Below are 24,532 nucleotides of genomic sequence, written 5' to 3'. Positions count from 1 at the left end.
TGGTAAATTAACCGGAAGCCAGTCCTGTTACCCTTGACATTATGCTATGCGGTTTCCACCAAATTGTGCAACTTCTTTTACAGGGAATTTCTCAAAATCTTATGGTACCTAAATTTATATTTTGGGGAGTACTTGGCTCTATCCACACTGATCTCTACCTTCTTAGCCCTTATTTCCATGAGGTCAGCACATCTTTCACCAAAGTCCATTCATTATGTTCTTACCATAATACACAGTTGACGTCCCTGTTAGGTATTTGGTGATTGATATTTACCATCAATTATATGGATTTTATTTTTGCACCGAATCACTATGACTTGGAGAGATTCACACGACTCCTTTATTTTCTTTTCCTTTTTGCTTATTTTGATTATTCCTCACTGTGACTGGACTTGCTTGCCCCCCTCAGCTTTAGGACATTATGTAATATAAACCCTGTTGTTCTCTCTGTGATTTTTTTTTTTTTAAACTTAGGTTCTAAGGCCCTGGAATATTCCAATGGAATTTTTGATTGCCAGTCTCCCACCTCCCCGGGATTCATGGGAAGCCTGCGAACTCTGCACCTTGTGGAAGACCTGCGTGGCTTGTTGGAGGTGATGGACACAGATGAGAAGGAAGGGTTGAGATGCCAGATCCCAGATTCAACAGCGGAAACACTCGTCAAATGGCTTCAGAGTCAAATGGTAGATAATGGCACATTACAGATCCTGCGCTTGGAATCTCTTGTGGCTTCTTCCAAAATTTAGAACATAGAGTAGCTGATTAGAGCAACAACAACAAAAAAGTACAGGGCAGCAGGTTCACTGTGATTTTTATCCCTTAATGCATCCCAGTTCCCTTTAAGGATAATGTTAGTGTACATTTCATGGGCTCCAGCCCACCACCTGATTTTGCCTCTGAAGGTGGACTCGCTTTCTTGGATGACCTGCTGTGGCCTAGAACAAATAGTCCTGTAAAGGAAAGAACCTTGCACGTAATAGATGCTTTCTCAGTACTATTGGAAAATTTACTGTAAAAGGACCAAGAGCAGTTCAGATAGGAAGCAGAGTGAATAGAACCTCCAAAGGCAGCGAGGCAGAGGTCTGCAGTATCTGATAGGAAGTGCCCTCTAGTGATCTGTGGGGGTCATGTCAGTTCTAGGGTGTGAGGGAAGCTATAGAATTGGGCTTCCAATCGCGTTCTTCTTCCCGGAACAGTGAAGCCCCTTTCTAGGCATCCGTCTCAAAAACAGATGGCGTGGAGGATCTGCCCTTTCCCTGAACACATTGGTATATACCATGGTTTTAATACATTTGGAACAAATAAAATCTAAAGAATGCCACTAAAAATATTGAGAGAAGAAGATAGAAAAAGTGTTCTTTCTGTAATACGAGTAATGCCACTGAACTATATGCTTAAGAATGGTAAAAGTGACAAATTTTCTGGGTATATCTTACCACCACCCAAAATGAGAACATTAATACTGTGATAAAACTGATGGTTGGATTGTATCTTGGCATTTCCCAATGCAGGTGCTGGAGACAACAGACCTGAATTTCAATTTGGGGGCTGATTCTTAGAAGCTTGCATGATTTGGGGGAGATTTTTTAAGCTGTTTGTCTCGTTTCCTCGTTTGTGAAACAGGGACAACAGCTTCTGCCGCACGGGAGTGTGAGTGCCGGGAGCGAACTTATGAGTGCTTGTCGGTGCGCCTGGTAGACGAGTCGAAAATACAACACTGAAGAGATTGTAGAGGATGGAGGGGAAACTACGGGGTCCATCTGCCAAGAGGGAAAGAAAGTGTTGGCTCCAGTTCCGTGTCACTCCTACATGGTTCACTTTTTTACAAGACTACAGACATTTTTCAGACTATGGAGAAGCTTTTACAATATTTTAGAGACTTCTTCTCAGTTACATAATTAAGATTTCATTTATGTTTAATGATAGCCACCTTGGGAGTCCATGTCCTTAAGACTGATACCGATCTTCTCATTAATGCCACTGGCCCTTTGCAGTTCTAATTACTTTGTCTGGGCCAGGAGACCCCTTGGTTTCCTGTCGGGTGTCGCGTCTTCCTTCCCTACTGATTTCTGCTGTATCATTCTTTCATAGGATCAGAAGCTGGTTCAGAAGAAAGAAAATAGTCACATTAATATTTTGTTACTTGTGAGGGGATATTAAATCACTAAGAATGAATTTGTTTGAATAAAGTAGCTATAGCTGTAACCTTCTAAACACTGACAAGTTTAAGACTCCGAAGTTCCTCTCCTGTGGTTAAAACAAAACAAAAACCCAAATCTGTTGAGTATGCCGTATTTGGTCAAGTACTGAGATACAAGTATTATCCTGTTAATAGAGATATTAATGGTGGAGAATTACATGCTTTATCAAGCTCTAAGTTCAAGAGGGCAAACAGAAAAATATGTCAAATTATTTGAGCCAAGCAAGCAGTTTCTGTTTGCTTTAGGTCTAACTCTATGAGTTGCCTAGAACATTCATACTATGCTTTTCCCAATAGAAGACGTTGAGGATCATGACCTTGATCAGGGCATAAAATCCCACAAGTTACCAGTTGCTTAGCAGCTTTAGTATGAGGCATTCGCAAAATCAGCAGAAATGACAAAAGTGCAGTTTTTGACAAAGTGAGTGGAACTGCGATGATAGAACTTCAAATCGGCATCGTGGCCGATAAGATAAATTGAAGTGTGCCTCACTGGCTTCTGACCTGATAAGTCACAATACATTTCCATCGTATTCCTACATTTAAAAAATAGGTCCTATTAATTGCAAGTGTATTTTCTAAAAAAGTTTTTAGAACAAGTTTCATAAAAATAAAAATACTCATGACGTGAGACGTGGGGCACATTCTCTCCAGTCCCTGACTCTCCGCCACATGACCCATTCTAGGCCCGCCGTCCCCAGAATCCCCCACTGCTCTCTGCCCAGCTTCCCTTTTCATGTGTGTCTCCAGGGAATGTTTGTTCCAGCTTTGGCAAACAAGGCCCATCTTAAGATTGGGTCACAGGGTCACAGATCATCTGAGTTCAGCAGTGTCTCACTGAGACATCCTAGCTCACGTGAAAGCTTCTCACCCCCAGAACACTTGTTTCTTGCTCCCGTTGGTTATTGAGTGAAGAAGATGTGTTCTATTTCTGGAAAACAAACACTGAGAAAAATTACAAGCCAGAAATAAAAGCCATATTTCTGATTTTGACCACATCTGCTCTCTTGACTTGGAAAGTACAGGAGGTACTCAGGCTTATCCTGAGCTTCGGGCTTTGAAGCACTTTCTGGCGACTTTGAATAAACAGGCATCTTTTTCTAGGAGAGGGTCATGAGTGGGCTTTTTGGGTGTGACGCTGTATATGTGAGATGGATTTCTCCCTTTGGATTTCTTTTTGAGCAGACCTGATGAGATTTTGGAAGAAATAGACATCTTCCTGGAAAGATTGTCTGTATTGCCCCGGGTTCGTATTTATTTTTTAGAGTCATAACAGAAATTTCAGAGGAGACAATAAATGGTGTGTTTCAAGATTGATGGAGGCAGACCTGCTAGTACATAGCGTCATCAGCCAATCAGTGGGGACACTCCAGTGGGGATGCTCCAGTAGCTCCCAGTGGCAGTGCTGTTGCCCTGAGATCATTATGCACGGCACAAGGTGAGAGCCTCACCGCCCTGATTCCATCACACTTGGAGAGAGGACAGGAGAGTGGAGTATTGTTGCCTGGTGGTTTGACTTCCAGTGCTCTTGCCATCACGTTCATTTATTCTTTGGACAACAGTGTATGAGATTCCTTCTTGTGCTGGTAGGCCCTGGTGAAATGTGACTGTGGTGTTCGTGGCCTTCCTGTCTTTCTCCGTTTCTCCTCCTACTCCAGTATCTGGTAGAGAGCAGGCAAACAAATGTCTGCACGCAGCAGTAGAGAGGTAATGCTGGTTAGGGTGCACGAGGCCCTGGTGTGAGAGGGTTCTTTGAGTGGCTGGAGATAAATTTAACCAAAGGAGATTTAGAGGGCTGCGCCTTCCTTTTTTTTTCCTTGATACAGAATTTTGAAAAATGTCATCATGAAATAAAAAACTGGATGGCAGTTTTTAAAACTAATTTAAAAAATAAGTGTATTGAGGGGCGCCTGAGTGGCTCAGTGGGTTAAGCCTCTACCTTTGGCTCAGATCATGATCTTAGGGTCCTGGGATCGAGCCCCACATTGGGCTCTCGGCACAGTCGGGAGACTGCTTCCTCCTCTCTCTCTGCCTGCCTCTCTGCCTACTTGTGATCTCTCTTTCTGTGTCAAATAAATAAATAAAATCTTAAAAAAAAAATAAGTGTATTGACTTTGGTGGAGACTGTGTATCTGTGTGTGTGTGTGTGTGTGTGTGTATGTGTCTGTGTGTGTGTATCTGTGTTATAGCAGCAGTCCAACTGTTTCTTAACATTTGTTGTCCTTATTAAATGGAACTGATTTTCTTTTCCATATTGTCATTTAGCTACTCAGCACTCTGATTTGGGAATGTTCTATTCAAACTGAGTTCTGTGTTACAACAGAAGTTAAGTGTAATTGTGGCAAATCACTGCTTGCTTGTTGGTTTGGGATTTAGACAGGACAGCAGAGCTCTGGAAAGAACAAAGCAAAACGAAGCTGGGGAGAGAGGGTAGTCAACTGGAGACAAGTGCAAACCAACAGAACTAAGAAAATTAAAGGAAAATATAGCACGATACTTTAAGTGAACATTGCAGGCAAAACATTCCTGCCTACCTTGAAGTAGTAACCGTTGATATTGTTGTGTGTTGGGTACTTAAGGTCTCTACTTTCAGATACAAATGAAATTTTGTATAATAAAACAGTTTTTGAAAGGGAGGCATGGGAAGCAAGATGCTAACATTTATTACATCTTTATACTTGATCGTGGGTCTACTTGACCATTAAAAGGAAAATAATATAAATAGAAGAGCTTCTATCTAGATGACTGTGGGTGAGGTATATTGTGCCTTTAGCATTATATGGAGCATCTGCTCCATGAATTCAGACAACTCATATTCCCAGGGGTGGTTGCTGGCTAACTTTTGGACTCTATAATTCTGTAAGGAATAGAGCCATTTAGACATTTTACCCGTCGTGCCAGGAATATCCGGCAAACACCACAAGTTCCTTAGTTAAAGTATCACTGTTGCATTCGAGCTGGATCCCTTGCCTTGCTTTTCCCTCCCAAGTGTCCCATACCCTCCTCCACACGCACTGTTAGTTGGCTCCAATACTATTGAAATCCCCAAGCTGATGCTGATTTTGACTTAAACTTTCAGTTGTATCGAATGTGGTCAGGATGGAGTTGCATCATGAGTGAAAGTAGGAAGAGTTATTTTGAAGGCATCTCTGGGATTTTGAGTAAAGTAATTTGAGCTGGTGTTCAGTGCTTTGGATGTCAAATAGACTCAACAAGAGTTGATACTCAATGTATTTTTAACTCTCTGCCCATGATTTTATAAGAATCTTGGGAGAATCAAAAGAAATGTAAGGTAGTTTTGCCTTGTGGGATCATTAAGGAGAATAAGTGACCAACTCTTGTAAGGTCATGAGGAAGCCATCCATGGCAGAATATGGTGAAAAGCTAAGTGGTGAAGGACAAGACAAGACAGAGAAGGGAAACCAGTGTAGGGGCAGAAGAGAGTATGGCATAAGGTAAGAAGGAGGAGGTGAGAACTGGCTAAGAAAAATGGATTTGTAGAGGCCGAGAGGAATGATGAGTGAGTATAGTGGTGGACACACAGCCTTGGAGTAGATGTTGGAATGGCCAGTGGAAGAAAGTTCACTAGGAGGAAGAAACTGAGAATAGTATGGGTAGAGGTGGTAATTGTAAGTCTCAGGGAAGCAGGAAATTAAGGATCCAAAGGTTATGTGGAATAATGAGCTTTGAGCAGGAAGTAAGACTCAATTCCCCCAAGATGGCGGAAGAAAGGGAAGATGTCGGAGGCCATATATACTCTGCTTTGGAGAAGATAGTATGTAAGGGAGTTCATGCAAGATAGTCTCAAGTATAGTCCATTAAAAAGGCTCTGAAAACACCTCCTAAACATGGTAGCAAGAGGGAGTACAGGCTTCAGGTCAACCACGGAGTGAGAAGTGAGAGGGCCAACTTGCAACCAAGTGTTCATTCATCCTGTATTCATCTGATGGTTATTGAACACCTATCATTCGTTATTCATTCCATAGTCATTTGGTTTGAACTCACTGTGTGCCAGGTGCAAAGGCAAACCTACTCACAAAGAAGGAAGTTTGTTGGAAGAGGGGAACATATATGTAGCCACGTCTAACCTCATCTGTTCAGTGTGTTGCCTGCCACGATGAGGATTCCACAATCTGGAATCTCTAACTGGCCTATGAGTGAACAGGTAACTCAAGGAACACTTCACAGGCCAAGCCCAGGTTGAGCTGGACTTTACATAGAGCGAGGAAAGATGAGGAAAGGGTGGGAAATACGGCCCGCGCCAAAGGAATAGAATTCGAGAGTGCATGCCACGTGGGGAGGTTTTGAGTGGTCAGGTTGGTAAAGCTTGGGAGTTGGAGGAAAAACAGAGGTGGTAAGGTATTTGCCTAATGGAATTTACCTCCTGCAAGGATTCTTAAGTCCAAGGTAACAGAATTGGCAGAAATAGAAATAAATGTGTGAAGAGACTAGACTTTCACCTGCTTGACTAGGTCAGTGCACTCCTTGAAAAGTATTTAACTACTCCATTGGTGATTCTTAACTTTGGCTTTGTTTTGCTGTGGTGACCTGTGGTCTTTTAAAAAAAGAACTCCTTGAGCATTATGAACTCTTGTAAATATCACTAGTCTCGAGAAGTGTGAGTATGTATGCTCATAGTGAGTCAGTTTTTAGTATTTTGATTCTAAGATCGTTTTGTGATACTGATTTTGGAACATCTGATTTCCATTTCAAATGCAGTAGCTTCGTGAAACCCTTCTAGAACTTGCTATAGCAGCATTTCTAATCTTTCCATCGGAAGAAATAACAACTTTTACTTTTTATCCTCAGTGAACAGAAACCTTTTTTTTTTCTACCTCATGAAATGTATCTGTTTATAAAAGCACGTGGGGTTTTAAAAGCAGATGCCTGCTAACATTCATCATCAGAATGAGGAATTCAAAGCTGTAGAAGGCCAGTCTGAGTACTGCTTCAGATTGAGAACATGTATCATACATCCTGGCTCTGTTCCAAAAAACTGTCCTTAAGAAATTATGTAAATTTCATTTTCATGGCAGTCCCTGGGGTTGGAAGTCTTTCAGGCCACAACTTGTAATGTATTTGGATTCTTCGGTTTACAATATGACCAGAATTATGCAATGGTTATAGGGCAGGTATGTGGTCAAGCTGATGTTAAAAAACTTTATCCACTCTAAATACATGTTGCAGCCTTCCTCCATTAGCTTCTGATTCTTTTGTGGCCTCATGGGCAATGTATCCAGTGCATCTAAGTTTTTAGAAGCAACATGCTACAATTTCCTTTTTTGTTAGCATGTGCATGTACGTGTGTGTGTGCGCTCAACACATGCCTTTTATTACTTCCAGAATTTATATGGGAAACTGCATTATTTGGAAAGGTAGTATAAGAATACCAGTTAATTCTGAAAAATAATAGATGTCACATCTGCTGTGTTCTTGGACGATAAGGTTGAGTTTGTGTTTCTCTGGTTTAAACCTGAAGTTATTTGCTCTTTTTTTTTTTTTTTTTTTTTTTAAGATTTTATTTATTTCAGAGAGAGAAAAAATGAGAGAGCATGCACAGGGAGGAGAGGCAGAAGCGGACACCCTGCTGAGCAGGGAGCCTGATGTAGGACTCCATCCCAGGACCCTGGGATCATGACCTGAGCCGAAGGCAGATGCTTAACCAACTGAGCCTGCCAGGCGCCCCTGAATTTATTTGCTTTCTTCATTGACCTCTGGATGGCCCTATCTAACTAATTTGAGCTCCAGTGGCTTTTATTTCTGTTGTAGTTGAATGAGGAATCAGGAATTTCTATTGGGATTACCCGTCATATGATTATGAGCTACTTACATGAGATAACAAGGGACATATCAGATATACTGCTGTATTTCAAAATGATGTTTTTATATTGTGTGCTCTCCGTGAGCCTTTTTGTGTATCTCCTTAATGGCTTTTATATATGAGACAGCTGAGAAAAAGAAAAATGTGACTCGCTTTCCCAATCGGTGTTTCCTTCAGCATTTACACCATGCACAGACATGTCCGAATCTGATAAAAACGTGCGGGGCTGGAGGGAGGTGAAGAAAGTGAGCACGAATCTAAGCAGAGCCCCAGGCCAGTGCTGTGGTTGCAGGATGATACCTGTTTCCAGGCTCTGCAGGAGCTTGGCGTAACCTAATAGAGTTGAGCAAAGTCACAAAGAGTGAAGTCAGAATGGGAGCTAATAAAGTTCCTGGTAAGGTGTGGATGGGGATGGTTGGGGGAAGTAGTTGTGGACTGCTTCAAAGACAAAGGGAAGGCTTGCCCTGAGATTTGGTCCTGAGTAACAGGGAGGAAGCTGATATGAGCTGACCCCAAGGCCTCCTCTGTAAAGACAGGCATTTGCAGTTCTGGGTTTGCAACTTGGGAGGAGAGGGGAGGCACATAAGGGCAGCCCAGGACATTCCCAGTGCCCCCACCCAGAAATAGCACAGATCATTCAGGCGGCATAAGTAATTTCTGCCTGCCCACACACTCGCGAAACTTCGTATGACCCAGCTATGCGTCCCTGCGAGCATGTTAGTAACCACTGTTCCTTTTAGGTCATGATTTTTCTGCTTGATGGGAACTTGTCTGGTTTGGTGATAACATGCCTACCATGCCCATTTTACCTATTTTGAGGCAAATGGACCAAGTTTTAGACTCGTGTTTTCTAGCAGTGGTGGCAGCAGCTGGCTGAATTCTATTCAGGTTCCTTGGATTAAGAATGTATGCCATTTTATTTGCTCACAGTCGTTTCAGTTTTAAAGAGAGTCAAGCCTTACACATACTCCTTCATCTTTTCAGACAAATGGACACCTGCCCGGAAACGGAGAGGTGTATCAAGAAAGGCTAGTACGTTTAGAGAATGATAACGAATCTCTCGTTCTTCAGGCAAGTGATTTTTAACAATGCTATTCTTCCTCCACAACATATTTACAAAGACCATTTTAAATTGGGATGGCATATTCAGATGCTTGGGAGCCGCATTGCTGATAGAAATAAGTGCTGATAGAAATAAGTACGTACACACAATAGGGAGTGGTGAGGACTGTGGTAGCACCAAGGTGTGCCTCCCCGGTCTAGAGTGAGCAGCCTCGGCTCCTCTGATGACAGCCACAGTGTCATCTAAGCTGACTTTCTGATCTGATCTGTCATCTTAGTTAATCTGGTGTTTTTAATTTACAGCATAAATTGCAATTTTATACCACAGATTTTCATAAACCTGAATGTTTTTGAATCTGAATCTATTTAATTTTCAATTTTAAAAATGATCCTGTGAGCTGAACAGAACAGAAGTGAGTAGCGGACTCTGGTTTCGTGGCTAAATTTGAGTTTTCTTCTTCTTAATGTTTTAAATGCACGACAAACATTTTTATTTTGGTATTTTGAGTTAAGTAAATTGCAGTGTATTTATGGGATTGGTGATCGTGGGGAAAGACTCACGTGTAGTCCTTGACAGCTTCTCTTTCAAACATAACTCCATTTCCTCTCTTAATCTCTAATACTACCTCCCACTCCCATTCCAACCCCCCCAAAATGATGATGTATGCACATACACTCTCGCATAAAATGGTTGAAATGAAGTTAACCTATAACTACAAGGTATTGCATATCCCCAATCAGCCCTAACCTCCTTAAAAATTGGGAGTCTGCAGGTCAAGAAGCATCACTTAGATAAGATTGTAAAGGACTGCTGTCTTATTGACAGTTTTTTTTTTTCCCCTTACAACAAATGGGTAGTGACATCATTCCAGTTTTTGTTCTATTTAGAGAAATAAAGTTTGTAGTGGGACCCAAATCCTTCCTAATCTATTGCAGTATTTTGCTCTATATACAGGTAAGTGTGTTAACAGACCAGGTGGATGCTGAGGTGGAGAAGATTCGAGATTTGGAATTTTGTCTTGAAGAGCACCGGGAGAAGCTGAATGCCACAGAGGAAATGCTGCAGCAGGTATGTTCAGAAGCCGTCACTGAGGTGGGGTTTTCTTGCTCGCCTGTTTGAAGTTCTGCACTTGTTTGTTGTGTCCCCTCGGACGCAGCATTGAAGTTCATGATTCACCGAGACTGGCATAGTTTAAGCAAAAACCGAGGGTAACTGGGTCTCAAAACACATGCATAACATAGAAAGCGTTCATGTAATTTGAATCTGGAATAAAATACTGATAGGATTATAGGTAGTTTTAATGTTCTTCTTTAAATTTGCATATGGTTTCCTAACCCCCAGATATGAGCATATATTTTATGATTAAGAAAAAAGATACGTACCATATGTGACTTTTATGGGGAAAAGAAAACAAACCCAAACTTGTAATACACCGCGCACACACACACACACACACACACACACACACAGTGCTCGTAGACGAGAGGGCCTATAATATAGCGGGTAGGGTACGTACTGGAGGGAGACTGTTTCAGTTTGAGTCCTTGCTCTGCCACATCCTTGCTGTATGACCTTTGGCAGGTTTTCAGCCTCTCTGTTCCTCACCTTCCTCATTTGTTGAACACAGATAATTCCTGAGTTATCTTTAGTAGGAGTTTCTGCTTTAGAAAGTTGTTTTGAGGATCGAACCACATCAGAACAGTGCCTAACACAGAGCGACCCTGTCAGCATCAGTGTTCTCATCAGGCTTTGAAGCAGTTAAGATTTCTGCATATCTAGAGCATGTACGTCTCCCCAGGAAGTAAGCGCACACTTAGTTCTGCTCCATGAAGGTTCACAGAAGCAGATAATATTTTCAAATTTTATCTGTTTAGTGATTAATCTTTACCACATTCCCGACTTGATAGTTACTGCTTTGCAGGGTAAGACACAATCATATGTGGTGATTTGTAATAAAACAAGTTTTGAGTGTATCTCTTAAATTCCAATAGGAGCTTCTGAGTAGGACATCCCTAGAAACTGAGAAGTTGGATCTGATGGCTGAAATATCTAACTTGAAGCTTAAACTGACCGCTGTGGAGAAGGATAGATTGGATTATGAAGACAGGTTCAGAGACACGGAGGTAAGTGAGACCCTCCCCCTTAACATACATATGCGTGTGCGTCTGTATATGTCATACACATATTTCCAGAGCAAGTTGAAATTCCTTGTAGGCGTGAGGGGGAGGTAGTTAATTGCTACGTGCTCTCGTTCATCCGTGCTCCTTTTTAGGAATAATCTTTAATTACATTGGCTTTTTTTACATTGACTTTTTAATCACTAAATGCTCATGGCAATATTTATTGTGAGACTTTTTGTTGTTCGTACCTTTTTTTAAATTGTGAGACTTTTGATATGAAATTTTAATGCTTTCATTAGTCTTTAGAAAGAACTTTTCACTTTGTGACATTTGGAGCTTCTCTCTGTTCGTCTGCCTGTCTGTCCTCCTGTCCGTCCTCCTGTCCATCTGTAGTGGTTTTCTTCATTATGGAAATAATGGGTTTAAGTGTATCACTTTACTAATAGCCATTTTTACATTTTACTGATTATTTTCTATATAATAAGTAGGTTTGAAAATATGTACAGAGAACATGCTTTTATTATATAATCATAAAAATCAGATTTTTAGAGTTTATTTAGTTTGGCCTTCTACTTTTGGTCTCTTCCACACATAAATCATACCAATTAAATAAAGCTCAGTATACTTTTGTGAAATTTGGGATAGATTCTACAACTTGAAGTACCCATTTTTGTGGCTAAACATGTTTTGTTCTTTGGGCTGTTTTATTGTTAATCTGGGTCTTTTATTTGCTTATTATTTGTTGTTGGGAAAAGAGAGCATATCCGTTTGAAATCTGTTTATTTGGAAAAAATTTGAAGATCTGCAGGACTCCCTTATCTCCCAGGGAATCTCTTCCTTTCTCTCTCTTTTGTTTCCTCGGTTGGAGTATGGAAAGTTGTCATACTGCATTAGAAACTGCGTCCCAAGAAGCGGAGAGGAGAACTCATTTAAGTATTCTTCCCCCTCTGTTTTCTTTGCACACGTTTCTTTGAAGCCAACTCTGTACCATCATGATAACGGGGTCCCTTAGGTACTTGCTGTGGGCAAGTCCCGCATAGACTGGCTTTAGTGAGATTTACTCCATTGCTATTTTCCAAATTCAATTTTCTGCCAAAATGGAACTGTAATGGAAGGTCTTGGCGTATGTGTTACTTCCTCAACAGCAAAAGGAAATCCCCAACTTAGTTCACGTTCAATCTTCAAAAGTTCTTTGTCAGTCACCTATATGAGCATGTTCCTCACTTGATTGAGGCTGGGGCTCTTAGAACAGAGCTGAGAAAGTCATCCAGTTTCTCTAAAATTGTCCCTTTTGTGCTTTCTTGAAAAAATCCATTTGGATATTTTCCTCTATTTCCTCTCTGTCATTCCCTGACTCCACACTTGCTGCATAACATGACAGAGTTCAGTCAACAGATGGACTGCGTGCCATGGAGGTTACTCTGGTGCAGGGAAAGACGTCGCAGTGTTCTGGTCAAGAGTTGGCCCTTTCCCTTGTGTCCATAAAGCTGAGGGGGAGTCATCCTGCATGACTGGTTAATTTGGATCGGGGATGTTAACCAAGCATTGGGACTAAATAGAAGTGGATGTGTTAGGATTTTTTGGTAAGACTCCAGAGCAGTAGTCACATCTCTTGAGTTTGTCTGCGTTTTTTTAAAAAAGATTTTATTGAGTTGAGAGAAAAAGAGCGTGTGAGCGGGGGGAGGGGCAGGGGGAGAAGGTGAGGGAGAATCTCAAGAGACTTTGTGCTGAGTGAGGAGCCTGTCGTGGGGCTCGATCCCATAACCCTGAGCCGAAGATCAAGTCAGAGATGTAAGCAATTGAGCCACCCAGGTGCCGTGTCTGCATTTTTTTAATAAAACTTTTTTTTTTTTTTTTCCTGGTGCATCCTTCCTTTACTCATTACTCATGCATTTTCAATCATAAACAAAGTGATCCTGTCATCAGACTTTCAGTAAACTCAATCCTTGATTTTTTTCTAAGATATTTAACACTATTGGTAAAATACCACATGCATATCTAGAGATTATAAACTATAATCTGATCAACCTCATTACATATAACAACAAATAAAATAGTCCTCAAAATTAAAACCGAATTGAATATGCTCTTTCCTATTTTTGTTCCCTTAATAAAATGTTTGGTGGGGGTGCCTGGCTGGCTCAGTCAGTAGAGTGTGCAAGCCCCATATTGGGTCTGGAGCCTCCTTTAAAAACAAACAAAAGTTTCCCTGGCTGTTTCATGAATCCAAAATTCCTTAACTTTGTCTTAGAATTTTAGATTATTTGGAGATTAATTTCTAAGAAAATATTGGAGTGGGGAAGAAATACAGGCACTTCTGAAAGATTAAGGGTAAAAGTCTTGAAATCCTGGAATTTTGAAGACTTGCCTGGAATGGCTGATAGGAGATGCTTAACACTATTCAACAGTGCCCCCTTCTGGTAAGAGTACAGATGCCAGAAATGACGTTTCTGCGGAGCCTGAAGTTTCTCGGAGAGGGAAAAGGGACTAGTAACAGGGGTTTTCTTTTTATAAAGAACTGAATTGGAAATAATTTGAATTCCATTATTTTAAAGTCTTATATTGAGCTATTTCCAGATTTTCCAGCTTGACTGACTGTGGAAAAACAGGACTTCTTTCAGGTTGGAGATTTACATTCATACTTAGTGTTGCCAGAAGGGAAATTCGGGTAGGGTTTGTTTGTTTGTTTGTTTGTTTGTTTGTTTTTTAACAGAAAAATTATCTCAATTTATAATTGTGGTTTTTTTAGTTACTTCTTTTTGCAAGTTGTCACTGTTTCTAAAAGAAGAGTTAAAATAAGACAATACCAAATAGGAATTCAAAGCTGCTAGCCATGAAAAAGTGGCAAGATATATATTAAAAAGACCAGGAGATGAAGGAAGGTCACTAAGAATTCTAGTATGCAAGAATGATTAATAAATGGGGGATAAATAAATGGGAGAAACTGACTTTTTCCTTAGACTTGAATTCCGAACCTGTAGATAAGGAATCACAGCTAAAATGTTATTAAATGATGTCAAACAGTTCCTGACCTCATTCGTGAAAGGAGGAAACAGCTGTTCCCTTACTGAGGTACTGTACTAATAACAACTGTACTAGGGGCACCTAGGTGGCCCTGTCAGTTAAACCTCTGACTTGAATTTTGGCTCAGGTCAGAATCTCATTGAGCCTTGCCTAGGACTCCATGCTTAGCGGGAGTCTGCTTGAAACGTCTCTCCTTCTTCCCTTCTCTTTAGGAAAAAAAAAAAAAAAAGAAAAAATAATTATAATAATAACTAATGAGTAATTATTATATAGTACTGTTAAGTAATTTAGGAAAGGCATCCCTCTCCCTATGTGTGAATCATTACTCATAGAAGTTTAGTAAGAAAGTTTTATTTCTTATGGTATTGCTTCTTTTTTATGGCATTTTTGTATAGTTCTGTCATCTGTTTATTTGTGGCTCAGGAGTAGAGGACTTGTAAAATGAGGAATAAAAACATGTTAAGCATTGGTGGAGTCTTGATGGTTTGTAATCAAAAAAGAAATCCTTTCCACAGTATTTGAAGTTGGTATTGTATGGCATTCTGATTCCCTTTTCCTACTGTCTGGGCTCTAGACAAAAATATGTTACTGTTTCTTAGAACACTTAGACAAGTTTTACAAGCAAATTAGTTTTTGTTTTGTTTTGTTTTTTTAATGTGAAAGAGAAAAGCTTCTGGCTGTATTTGTATTATGAAAACCTTAGGATTATTTTCTTTTTTCTGTTCCAAATGTAACATTCATGTTATGACAATGTATTTGTAAATTACAGGGCCCTCATCCACCCTCAAGCTGAGAATCCTTGGTTTAAAAGGTTTACATTTCAAAAAAAAACAATAAAAGGATTTAAATTCCATTCCATTCTCCCAGACTGGGTTGATGAACAATCTATAGTTTTGTTAGACAAAGGAAGAAATTGTAAAAATATTTTTATAAATAATCCACAGATCACTGAAAAGGCCCTAAAAGTAATGGCTTTACTGAAGAAAATTTTTCTAGTTAATTTTTAAAGTCGGAATCTATATGGTGATTTTTAGTCCAGAAATAGCTGATGATTGATGTATGCGATTGGCTACCTTTGTTAATCAAAATTGAAAGTCACCTTTTAACTCTTAAGCATAGGAGACAAACTGAGGGTTGCTGGAGGGGTGGGGGGTGGGGGGATGGGGTAAGGGGGATGGGCATTAAGGAGAGCAGTGATGTGAAGAGACTGGGTGTTATATAAGACTAATGAATCACTGACCTCTACCTCTGAAACTAATGATACATTATATGTTAATTATTTGAATTTAATTTTTAAAGAATTACCTTTGATTTCCATAATCTCATGATTGTGGGCCAGATGCATGGAGAATTTAAAATAGTGTTTTAACTAGAAAGATGCTTTGGGCCTCAGGGAGATACATTTATTTCCATTTGTCTGATCCAATTCCTACAACCTGAACCCAGGGGCTTGTTGACTAGGTTTCCAAGCTGCTATTTTGGCCTACATAGGTGTGTTGTTGCTTTCCTGATATGTTTCATTGTTCCTCCTTTGACAGGGGCTAATGCAAGAGATCAATGATTTGAGGTTAAGAGTCAGTGAAATGGACAATGAAAGACTTCAGTATGAAAAAAAGCTGAAATCAACCAAGGTAAGCTTTCTCAATGGCAAAAATTTGTAAACAGCCTGACTCACTTACCTATGATCCATAATACAAGTTCTCAACTCAATAGATGATAAAGAAGTTATCTTACAAGTGAATGAAATTTCCCCCCAAGCTGGAGACTTTCTTGAATTTGAACACCACTATTCTGAATTTTTAAAAATTGGGGCTTTAACTAATCTAGTGAAACATAACCTGTTATTTCTGTTAGTTAACCTAACCTCCTTTATAAACCGATACTATTTTCTTGGATACTTAGGCTTGTCTTTTTCTATCTGTGGTTTCTTTCACACCTCTGTCTCTCTACCAGTCTTTAATGGCCAAACTTTCTAGCATGAAAATCAAGGTGGGTCAGATGCAGTATGAAAAGCAGCGGATGGAACAAAAATGGGAGTCACTGAAGGTGTGGTAGACTTTGGGTAATGGGGTCCTGGGCCTGTTTGCTTTCTGGCTTGCGCTGTTTTGCCGTGATAGTGTTTTTTAGTAGCATGTGCATTCATCGTGTGTGTGTCATCTGTTTTTTTAAAAATACATTTAAAAAAGCTGATGGAAGGGCCAGTGCGATCCCTGATGTTGTTTTCAGAAACATATGAAATAATTAATGAAAAATAATAAATGGGCAAAATAAAAATATTCATTTAGAAATTTGATCTCATCCTCTTAGAGTACCTGAGATCCAAGCTTGGTAAAATAGTTGTAAAAATGCACCTGGAAAAAGATATCCATTTTGCCTCAGACTGCTTCTTCCTTTGGGACTTTCTTACAGGTTAACTGTATCATGACAGTGAGTTGAAATTACTGCTGTAAAGAAGCTTTTTGCCAGTGCTACTGAAAATTCCTTGTACTTGATCCATGCCTATCATAAGTAAAAAGTATAGAGCCAGCTTTCTTGCGTCTTTGGAGATCTTCTCATAATACTAAACACAATACCTACCTTAAGAGACTTAAATGTTTATCAGTTATAAAAATACACTTATTAGCACTGCAGAGCTTTATTTTCTGTGCTAAAATACAGCCAGCAAAATTTCAGTTTGCTAAAGCTAATTCTTCACCAAAATTAAACTGAAAATTTAACATTAGTAAATAGAATATTGGACTTGGAATCTTTAATAGCTACATAGTAGACAAGAAGGGGGGGATTTAAAATCTGTTAAATCTTTTTTCCATTGTTGTGGGAGACTCTGTCCTTTTATTTTGGTGATGAAGATGAATTAGTTAGTCCCATGATTTGGCTAACATTGTTCATCACTTGCTACCTTACCCATCAATTAAGCTCTGCCTTGTTCATGCTCAGGGTACATGAATGCCATCTTGAAATACTAAATAAATCTCAGTCAAGTCTTGATATATATTTTCCAATTTGCATTTTATTTTGCTTTTATGACACTCGGGGTCTAATTTGATTATCATCCTGGATTAACTGGGGGAGGGTTTTTTTTGTTTGTTTAACATAAGCTTTAAAACTTAGGCTACTCAGGTCCTAATTACACTTTAAAGCATTTTGTTTTAATTTGGTCACATAGAAACTTGAAACACTTATTCCAGAATTATTAGACATTGACCTTCATTAATTGTCTTGCTTCCTGCTTCCTCTTGCCACTGTCTGGTTTCTGAAGTCTGCATCTAGATTCCTATCGTTTTTGTTTCATTCCCAAAAACTCATTATTGACTTAAGAGTTAACATGCTCCCTGAATATTCTCCTTTAGTCATAATTCCCTGTTGTAAAACGAGCTTATCATTTGTAGGACGAACTGGCATCTTTAAAAGAACAGCTGGAAGAGAAGGAATCTGAAGTAAAAAGGCTACAGGAAAAACTGGTGTGCAAGATGAAAGGAGAAGGGGTGGAAATTCTCGATCGAGGTGGGCACATACATTTGACATTTGTTCTCTTACTTTCTTAGAAACCTCCCTGTGCAGCCCTCCCTTCCTCCCCACACCTGCAAAAGAACCCCGTGTCAGTGGTGAGTCCTTTCAGAGAAAGGAGAAGGGTAGCGGAAACCAGCTGAGGCCAGGACAGCAGGGCCTCCTCCGAAACTCTTCCCTGTGCCTGGGGATCTAGTAGCTTCCTCTTCAGCAGCTGGAGGAGAGCAACTCTGTACTTCATGCGGTGTTTATTATGCATTACTAAGTTGTGAATTCTGTTGAGACAGTTCTTGTTCTGATGGCAGTACAAGGAAGTGATAGAAAGCATTAAAAGGGAACATTATCATGTCCCAGGTTTAATCTCCCTCTGAACTGAACTTGAAACAGCATGAACTAAGAGATTTAGAAACCGTTCCTTACACTTTTGAGAGAAGAGAGGAAAGGACTTTGCATCTTTGGAAGATCAAGGAAAATTTCTTATGGTGGACTGAGCCCTCAACCTGCTAGAAAGCAAAAATAATCCTCTTTTTTGAAAACGTGTGTGAATTTATCAAAAATTTTTCTCATAACTGAGGAAGTTTGTCTTGAATATTGTATGGACTGTCATTTTTAATACACGTTATATGTGATAGAAAATAACTTGAATGAAATGTGTTTTTTATGTTATATTTGGAAATATAAATGCACAGAACACCTGACAACACTAGGTTTGATTTAACCTTTCTTTGCTATTATAAATCACTGTGGCATGCAAACTACAAAGCAACTTCTAACTCTTGAAACTAAAAATTCCATTGAGTGTAGCTTTAGTACATTTTTATGTGAGCATCGGTAACCTCACTGTCTGAATAATGAAGGGCTTCAGTTAGGTTACCTATAATGTCTTTTTTGGTTCTAGAATACCCTGGCTTTATATCCCTGTAGTTGTAATTCCCTATGGATCAGAAAGCTAACTCATCAACCATTGAAGGGTTTTTCCCCCCTTGTGTATTTTGGCATATAATAGAATTCTGGCGTTGTATTTTTTTGTAGGAAGCTCTACACTCAACATGGGGTTGGAACTCACCTCCCCGAGATCAAAAATCACATACTATATACTGACTGAACGAACCAGCAAGGCATCCCTAGATTTGTGTAGTCTTTAAAGGACGTTCACAGATAGGTCATGCCTTTAGGGTTTTAAGAATAAAATGGAATCATGTTGTGGGCTAGAGGACGTGTTGGAGTAGTGGTTCCCAAAGACGGACGCTGGTCTATGAACTGCTTATCGCCAACACACAGCCCGATAAACACAAGAGTCGGGAGCAATGTTTAGAAACTTCATAGCAATCTGATGTTGGCATAAGATCTCACTGCGTGATCAGTGGACTCATCTCATTGAACGGGAGGTAGACCACGTCAGAGTCATTGAATTTGAGTGATGAGGTTCATGTGTCCTAAGCCAAGTGCTGGGCACATTCAGGAAAGCCATGTGCTGACCCGTAATGGAAATGTTACAACCAAACATCACTAATGGTGTTTTCACCCCGTAGAGTATAAGGACTGCTTGTATTCCACAGACCTAACTTTAATATGCCAGGAAATCAGGGTTCACAGAGAAGAAGTGACAGAGGTAGGAACTCAAATCTAGGTCTTTGGATGAATTATATTCTCTTTCTAACCTTACACAGAGCATCATGCATTGCAGTACCATTCCTAAAGCCACAAAATAGTGTTTAATATTCAGTTTTTATAGGGTTAGCTTCTTTATCTTAGGCAAAAGACTAAATAATAGTACTTTAAAAATATTTATTGTTGTAATGTATATACTAACTTCCAATTCGATGGGTTTTCCTGCACAGATGAAAATTTTAAAAAGAAGCTCAAAGACAAAAGTAAGGTTTTTGGTGTCTTTCCATCAGCCTTTAAATTCACCAAAAGTACTACTTGGACTGTTCTTTGCATGTGTTTTAAAAACATTTATCTCACCAAAGATGTGAAGTTGCTTCATCGATAAGCTCCCCATTTCTTCAGAGTGCACAAAATAGAGGGTAAATAAACAAACAGTAAAAACAAGGAGTAAAAGGTCATTTTGCTGATTTCTCCCCCCCCCCCCCCCCCGATTCAGCCCTTTTGCTCCACAGGGTATAGCAGAACACCCAGAGTAACAGAGGGGAGGAAGAATTTTTTTTGTAGTTCGGGAGACAGAGTATCAGAGGAGAAAATTACTTTTCAAGGTTTTGTAGCCCACTTCTTCCCTGAGATCTACATTAGGAACTAAACATACCCTGTTGGTGTTAGACAAGATTGTACCCAGGCTGATTAACAGAACCAGCCTCATCGAGATAAATCATTAATTAATAAACTCTTTCCTCCAGATGTTGAATTCTTACACCCAGAGAATTGGGCATCAAAAAAAAAAAAAAAAGGCAATTTCTGCAGAATATACCTTCATATTGAAAGTGTTGTATCAGTGATGAATGATGCATTTTAAAACTTACCTTAAGTAGTAGTTTGTTTGTTTGTTTTTCTCAGAAGCAGGTAACCTTAGCTCAATTTTTTTTTCTGTTTGAATTTTTTTAATTTGTGATTTCGTTTTAGGTTGACATTTCATCTTAAAATATTGGTTCTTTTATTATTAAAGTAATGTGCTTTTGTATTTGACTGTCAAATTTTAAGGAAAATCACATTTACCTTTTAAAATAGTGTCATAAATGATGTTTATAGATGAAGCAAAGTACTTATCCTTCTGTATGGAACCTACAACCACCTTCATAGCATGACTGCTATAGATGCCACATTCCATCAGGCTCTTGCCATTCATGCCTCCATCTTGGTTAAAACTGAGTATCCTGTCCTCTGCTTATGCCATTGTGTACACCGTCCATCGCTTTCGCCCACTGCTTTCTAGGTTTCTTGTTTCTTTTTTTTTTTTTTTTTAATTGAAAAGCTGTGTTTTCATGGTTGTAGCACTGAAATTTCACCTTCCGTGTTCTCGTGAGGATTTTGTTATTGCTTCGAGAGAGGGTAGTTAGCTTTGACCCATATTGTTTGCTTTCTGGAGTGATAACTATTCAGGCGGCGACATGGAAGGTGTTCATTTTTCAGATTTTCCCCAAAAGAGGATATGGACGGTAAACATTTCATTAAAACACTTCAGTCTGAAGAGTTAGCCCCTTGTTATTGTCACACACCTTAACAAAACTGACTTCTGACGTGTTCTTGTGATATTTACAGATATTGAAGTGCAAAAAATGAAAAAGGCTATGGAATCTTTGATGGCAGCAAATGAAGAAAAGGTATCTAGATGAAATTAAAGTATTTATGTGGGTGTGTACCACCATTTTGATCACTCCATGAGTTTTCTTGAGATATGCCAGGTTGGAAGAACCCTACACACTACTGATGTTGAGGGATAGCCGTTCTGCCTTTCTACCTTCATGTGCCTGCTCTCGGTGATGGCAGTTGTCATTGTGACTGTGTGGGTAGAGTGGTGACCGGCAGCACTGGGTCCACTGAGATCTCCCTCTCCCACCTCCCTGTGAATCTGGAAAAATGTTCAAGCCCTCAGATCATTTCTTTATATTCAGGTGGGAAATGAGAGAAAGGATACAGTCCATAGTGCATCCTTTCTGGGCTCGCATGAACTCTGAAAGGGGTGGTCCCTGACAACTGTTAGCTTCCCGATGAGGTTAATTTTCTTCATATCATTTTCTTCACACTCCTGGATTCTTTCACATGAGGGATTGTCTCTGTTCTCCTGAGAGGTGAGATACGAGAACAGAGGCATCAGTACCATGAAATAAAATATGGCCCTAGGCTGTCTTTTAGCTTTGTTGGCCAAATGCCAGGGACTCCAGAGTCTTCTTTCCTGTTGCTTCACTGATTTCATTCTGATGAGAGCAGGGAAACAGTGTCCTCTAAAGCAAGGTGTTTTTTCATGGCCTACCTGATCAGCCATATACCCAGCGGACAGCAGCAGTCGGGTTCAGCTCGCATCATCAGAACTACTCTTACACCTCATGTTACTCAATGAATAGGACAAGGAGGCATTTTCCCAAGAAAAGAGTCATTTCAAGGAAGTAAAAAAACAAGCAACTGCCAAAGAACTTTGCCTTGATCTTTTTGTCTCAGCTTGTTTCTTTCTCTAATTCTTGTGTTCTCTGTTTTACTCTATATTTTTGCCGTTCATTCTCTTTATTTGCTCTTTATTAGGAAATAAACTCATTGCCCTCTCCACCCACCTATATTTAGGTTTCTTTTTGCTAGTCTTTACCACTGTGGAATAAAAAGGAAAGTCATTAGCAAGGGGCCCATGTAGTTTTTACTTTTTTTTTTTTTTTAAGATTTTATTTATTTGAGAGAAAAACAGCGAACAGGGAGCTTGATATGGGGCTTGATCCCAGGACTCTGGGATCACTACCTGAGCCAAAGGTAGACGCATAACTGACTGAGTCCCCTCGGTGCCCCCATAGCTTTTACTTTTAAAAAAGTAATCACAAATTCATTTAGTCTTAATTTCTCTCTCTCAAAAAGCATCAATAACAAACAAATCTCCCAGTGTTGACTGAGGGCTTACTAGACATTCAAACTGCTTTAGGAGCACCAACGCTGACATAAGTTTTTAGTAGTTCCAGAAGGCTTCAAAGAGGTTGCATTTGAGCAAAATCTGAGGAAAGGCAAGAGTTGTTTATCAGGAAAACGAAAGCTGCTAAGGAGAGTATCTATGAACTAAACATGTCTCAAAAGCCCAGACTTGGCACAGCCTAGTGCATGTTGGGAAAGTTCAGAATGAGATAAGGTAGAGGGGTATATGACGCTGACATTTACACAGGTTGACAGGGTTTTTGAAAACCTTATTTTGGATTTGAGGGCTCCTGGGTGGCTCAGTTGGTTAAGCACCTAACTTCGGTCAGGTTACGACCACAGGGTCCTGGGATTGTGCTCCACATCAGGTTCCCTGTGGGAGCCTGCTTCTCCCTCTCCCTCTGCCCCTTCCTCCTGCTTCTTCTTCTCTCTCTCTCACCCTCTTTTTGTCTCGAGTAAGTAAAAGTCTTTGAAGTAATTTTTTTTGGGGGGATTTGAGAACAAGTTTCTAGTTTGAGTAATGAGGTGAATGATAGTGCCCTCAAAGAGTTAAGGGGATCTAAGCTCAAGTACCAGGGGCAAATAATGAGCTTAATTTTAGAGACATTCACTTCGATGTGCTCATGGGACTTTTAAAAGGAGATTTCTCATAGAAAGTTGGAAAATGAATCTAAATTTGGGGGTTAATGTATAATTATAGATGGGGTAGGGAGTGAACCCAGTCCATTTTAGGAAAAATACAGAATTATAGATTTTCAGAGACTAAGCTATAGTTGATATGTAAATTAGCTTTTGCTCCATGACAAATCACATTTATTATTTCTCATACTTCTGATGGTTGATTAGGGGGTTCTCCTGGTCTGGGCTGGCTTTGTTGATCTCTGCAGTTAGCTGGTGGGTGGGATGGGGCTGGATGGTCTAGGCTGGTGTGACTCACATGTCTAGTGATTAACATCCTTGCGTAGATTGGGCCCATCTGGGATGTCTCTTTTCCAAATGATATCTCGTCTTCCATTAGACTAGCCTGTGCTTCTTCACATAGTGAAGGTTCCCTGGAGCAGAGAGAGAGGGCAAACCCTAACCACATTTGTTGATATCTCTTTGACCAAAGCAAGTCACATGGCCAGGCCCAAAACCAGTGAGAGAAGAGCTAGGGAGCCCATTTTTTTAGGATCCACCAGAGTGGGGGTAAAGGACAAAATCTTAAAGCACTAACATTTTATAGACTGGGCTGGGTAGATAGTGGAAGTAGAATATCTATCTGGTCAAGGGATTAAGAAATCAAAATAGAAGAAAAGAAAGAGTGGAAAGAAAAGTGAAGGAAAAAGGAGGAAAGAGTGGGGTCCATCAAGTATCAGAGGTCAAATTAGAAAAAGGATGAAAAGTTCTCTTATTTTTAGTAAATGTGAAGTTTCTGATGACTCTGATGACTAATTGGTACAACTTTGGCTGAGTGTTTTGAGAAGAGAAAGGCCAGATTATGATTGATGACAGCAGGTAAAGACAACAGGTGTAGTAGATCTTTCTTTCAAGACCTGCCCATAAGTTGGAGAGGAGAATAATTAAAGTTGATTTTTTTCTTGTTTTGTTTTTGTTTTTGTTTTTGTTTTGTATCTTATTACCTTGTTTTGTTTTTGTTTTTAAAGATGGCAGCTGAAGGATAGGATCTCTAAATTTAGAGGTACTTTTTCTCTATCTCTGATGTACGTAGGAAAACTGGTAAAATGTAGATATTACCAGTTTTACTAAAGTTTAGAAATATTCCTTGAATAATGTAAATAATTCATGTCTCCCTATTCTTTGTGTTGCAATTACTTTTACTGTTTAAAGTCATAGTTTAAAGATGACAATTTATTTTATTAATAGGATCGGAAAATAGAAGATCTTCGACAGTGCCTGAATAGGTACAAGAAGATGCAAGATACAGTGATACTGACCCAAGGTAACAAAGGTACTGTAGCTCTATAGGTTTTTCTACTTTACTTGATTTTAAGTGGCTATGAACTTTAACATTTGTTTTCATTTTCCTGGAATATCCATTATTCCAAAATAGTTTGTTTATTCATTTATTCAACAATATCATTAGGAAACAATATCACACACTTTCTTGGTGAGTAGGCCAAAGAGAATACTGTGGACTGGTTGGTCAAGGAGAACCTCTGTGTGGAGTTCATCAGATAGCATTCTAGACAGAACAGTGTGTTCTATAGCCTGGGGGGAGGGGCATCTGG

At 39.6% G+C, this 24,532-nt stretch overlaps 1 protein-coding gene across 1 annotated transcript in view; it reads left to right on the top strand.

Annotated features, from left to right (window-relative positions):
- Window positions 1-1,375: 1,375 nt before the first annotated feature.
- LOC309870275 (liprin-beta-1-like) overlaps window positions 1,376-24,532 on the top strand; it is a gene marked incomplete at its 5' end in the record, with an annotated part of 59,042 nt that continues 35,885 nt past the window's right edge. The window contains 12 exons of the mRNA XM_082742453.1: window positions 1,376-1,403; window positions 1,624-1,694; window positions 7,237-7,332; window positions 9,006-9,092; window positions 10,039-10,152; window positions 11,076-11,207; window positions 15,767-15,859; window positions 16,182-16,274; window positions 17,618-17,732; window positions 19,577-19,609; window positions 20,952-21,013; window positions 24,168-24,252. Coding sequence (XP_082598579.1) covers window positions 1,376-1,403; window positions 1,624-1,694; window positions 7,237-7,332; window positions 9,006-9,092; window positions 10,039-10,152; window positions 11,076-11,207; window positions 15,767-15,859; window positions 16,182-16,274; window positions 17,618-17,732; window positions 19,577-19,609; window positions 20,952-21,013; window positions 24,168-24,252 — 1,009 coding nt within the window. The remainder of the gene's footprint in view (window positions 1,404-1,623; window positions 1,695-7,236; window positions 7,333-9,005; window positions 9,093-10,038; window positions 10,153-11,075; window positions 11,208-15,766; window positions 15,860-16,181; window positions 16,275-17,617; window positions 17,733-19,576; window positions 19,610-20,951; window positions 21,014-24,167; window positions 24,253-24,532) is intronic.

Source organism: Mustela nivalis (genome assembly GCF_964662115.1).
Source record: "Mustela nivalis genome assembly, chromosome: 7".
Lineage (NCBI taxonomy): Eukaryota > Metazoa > Chordata > Mammalia > Carnivora > Mustelidae > Mustela > Mustela nivalis.
The sequence above is the reverse complement of the archived record's forward strand: the minus strand, read 5'-3'. Positions and strand labels throughout refer to the sequence as shown.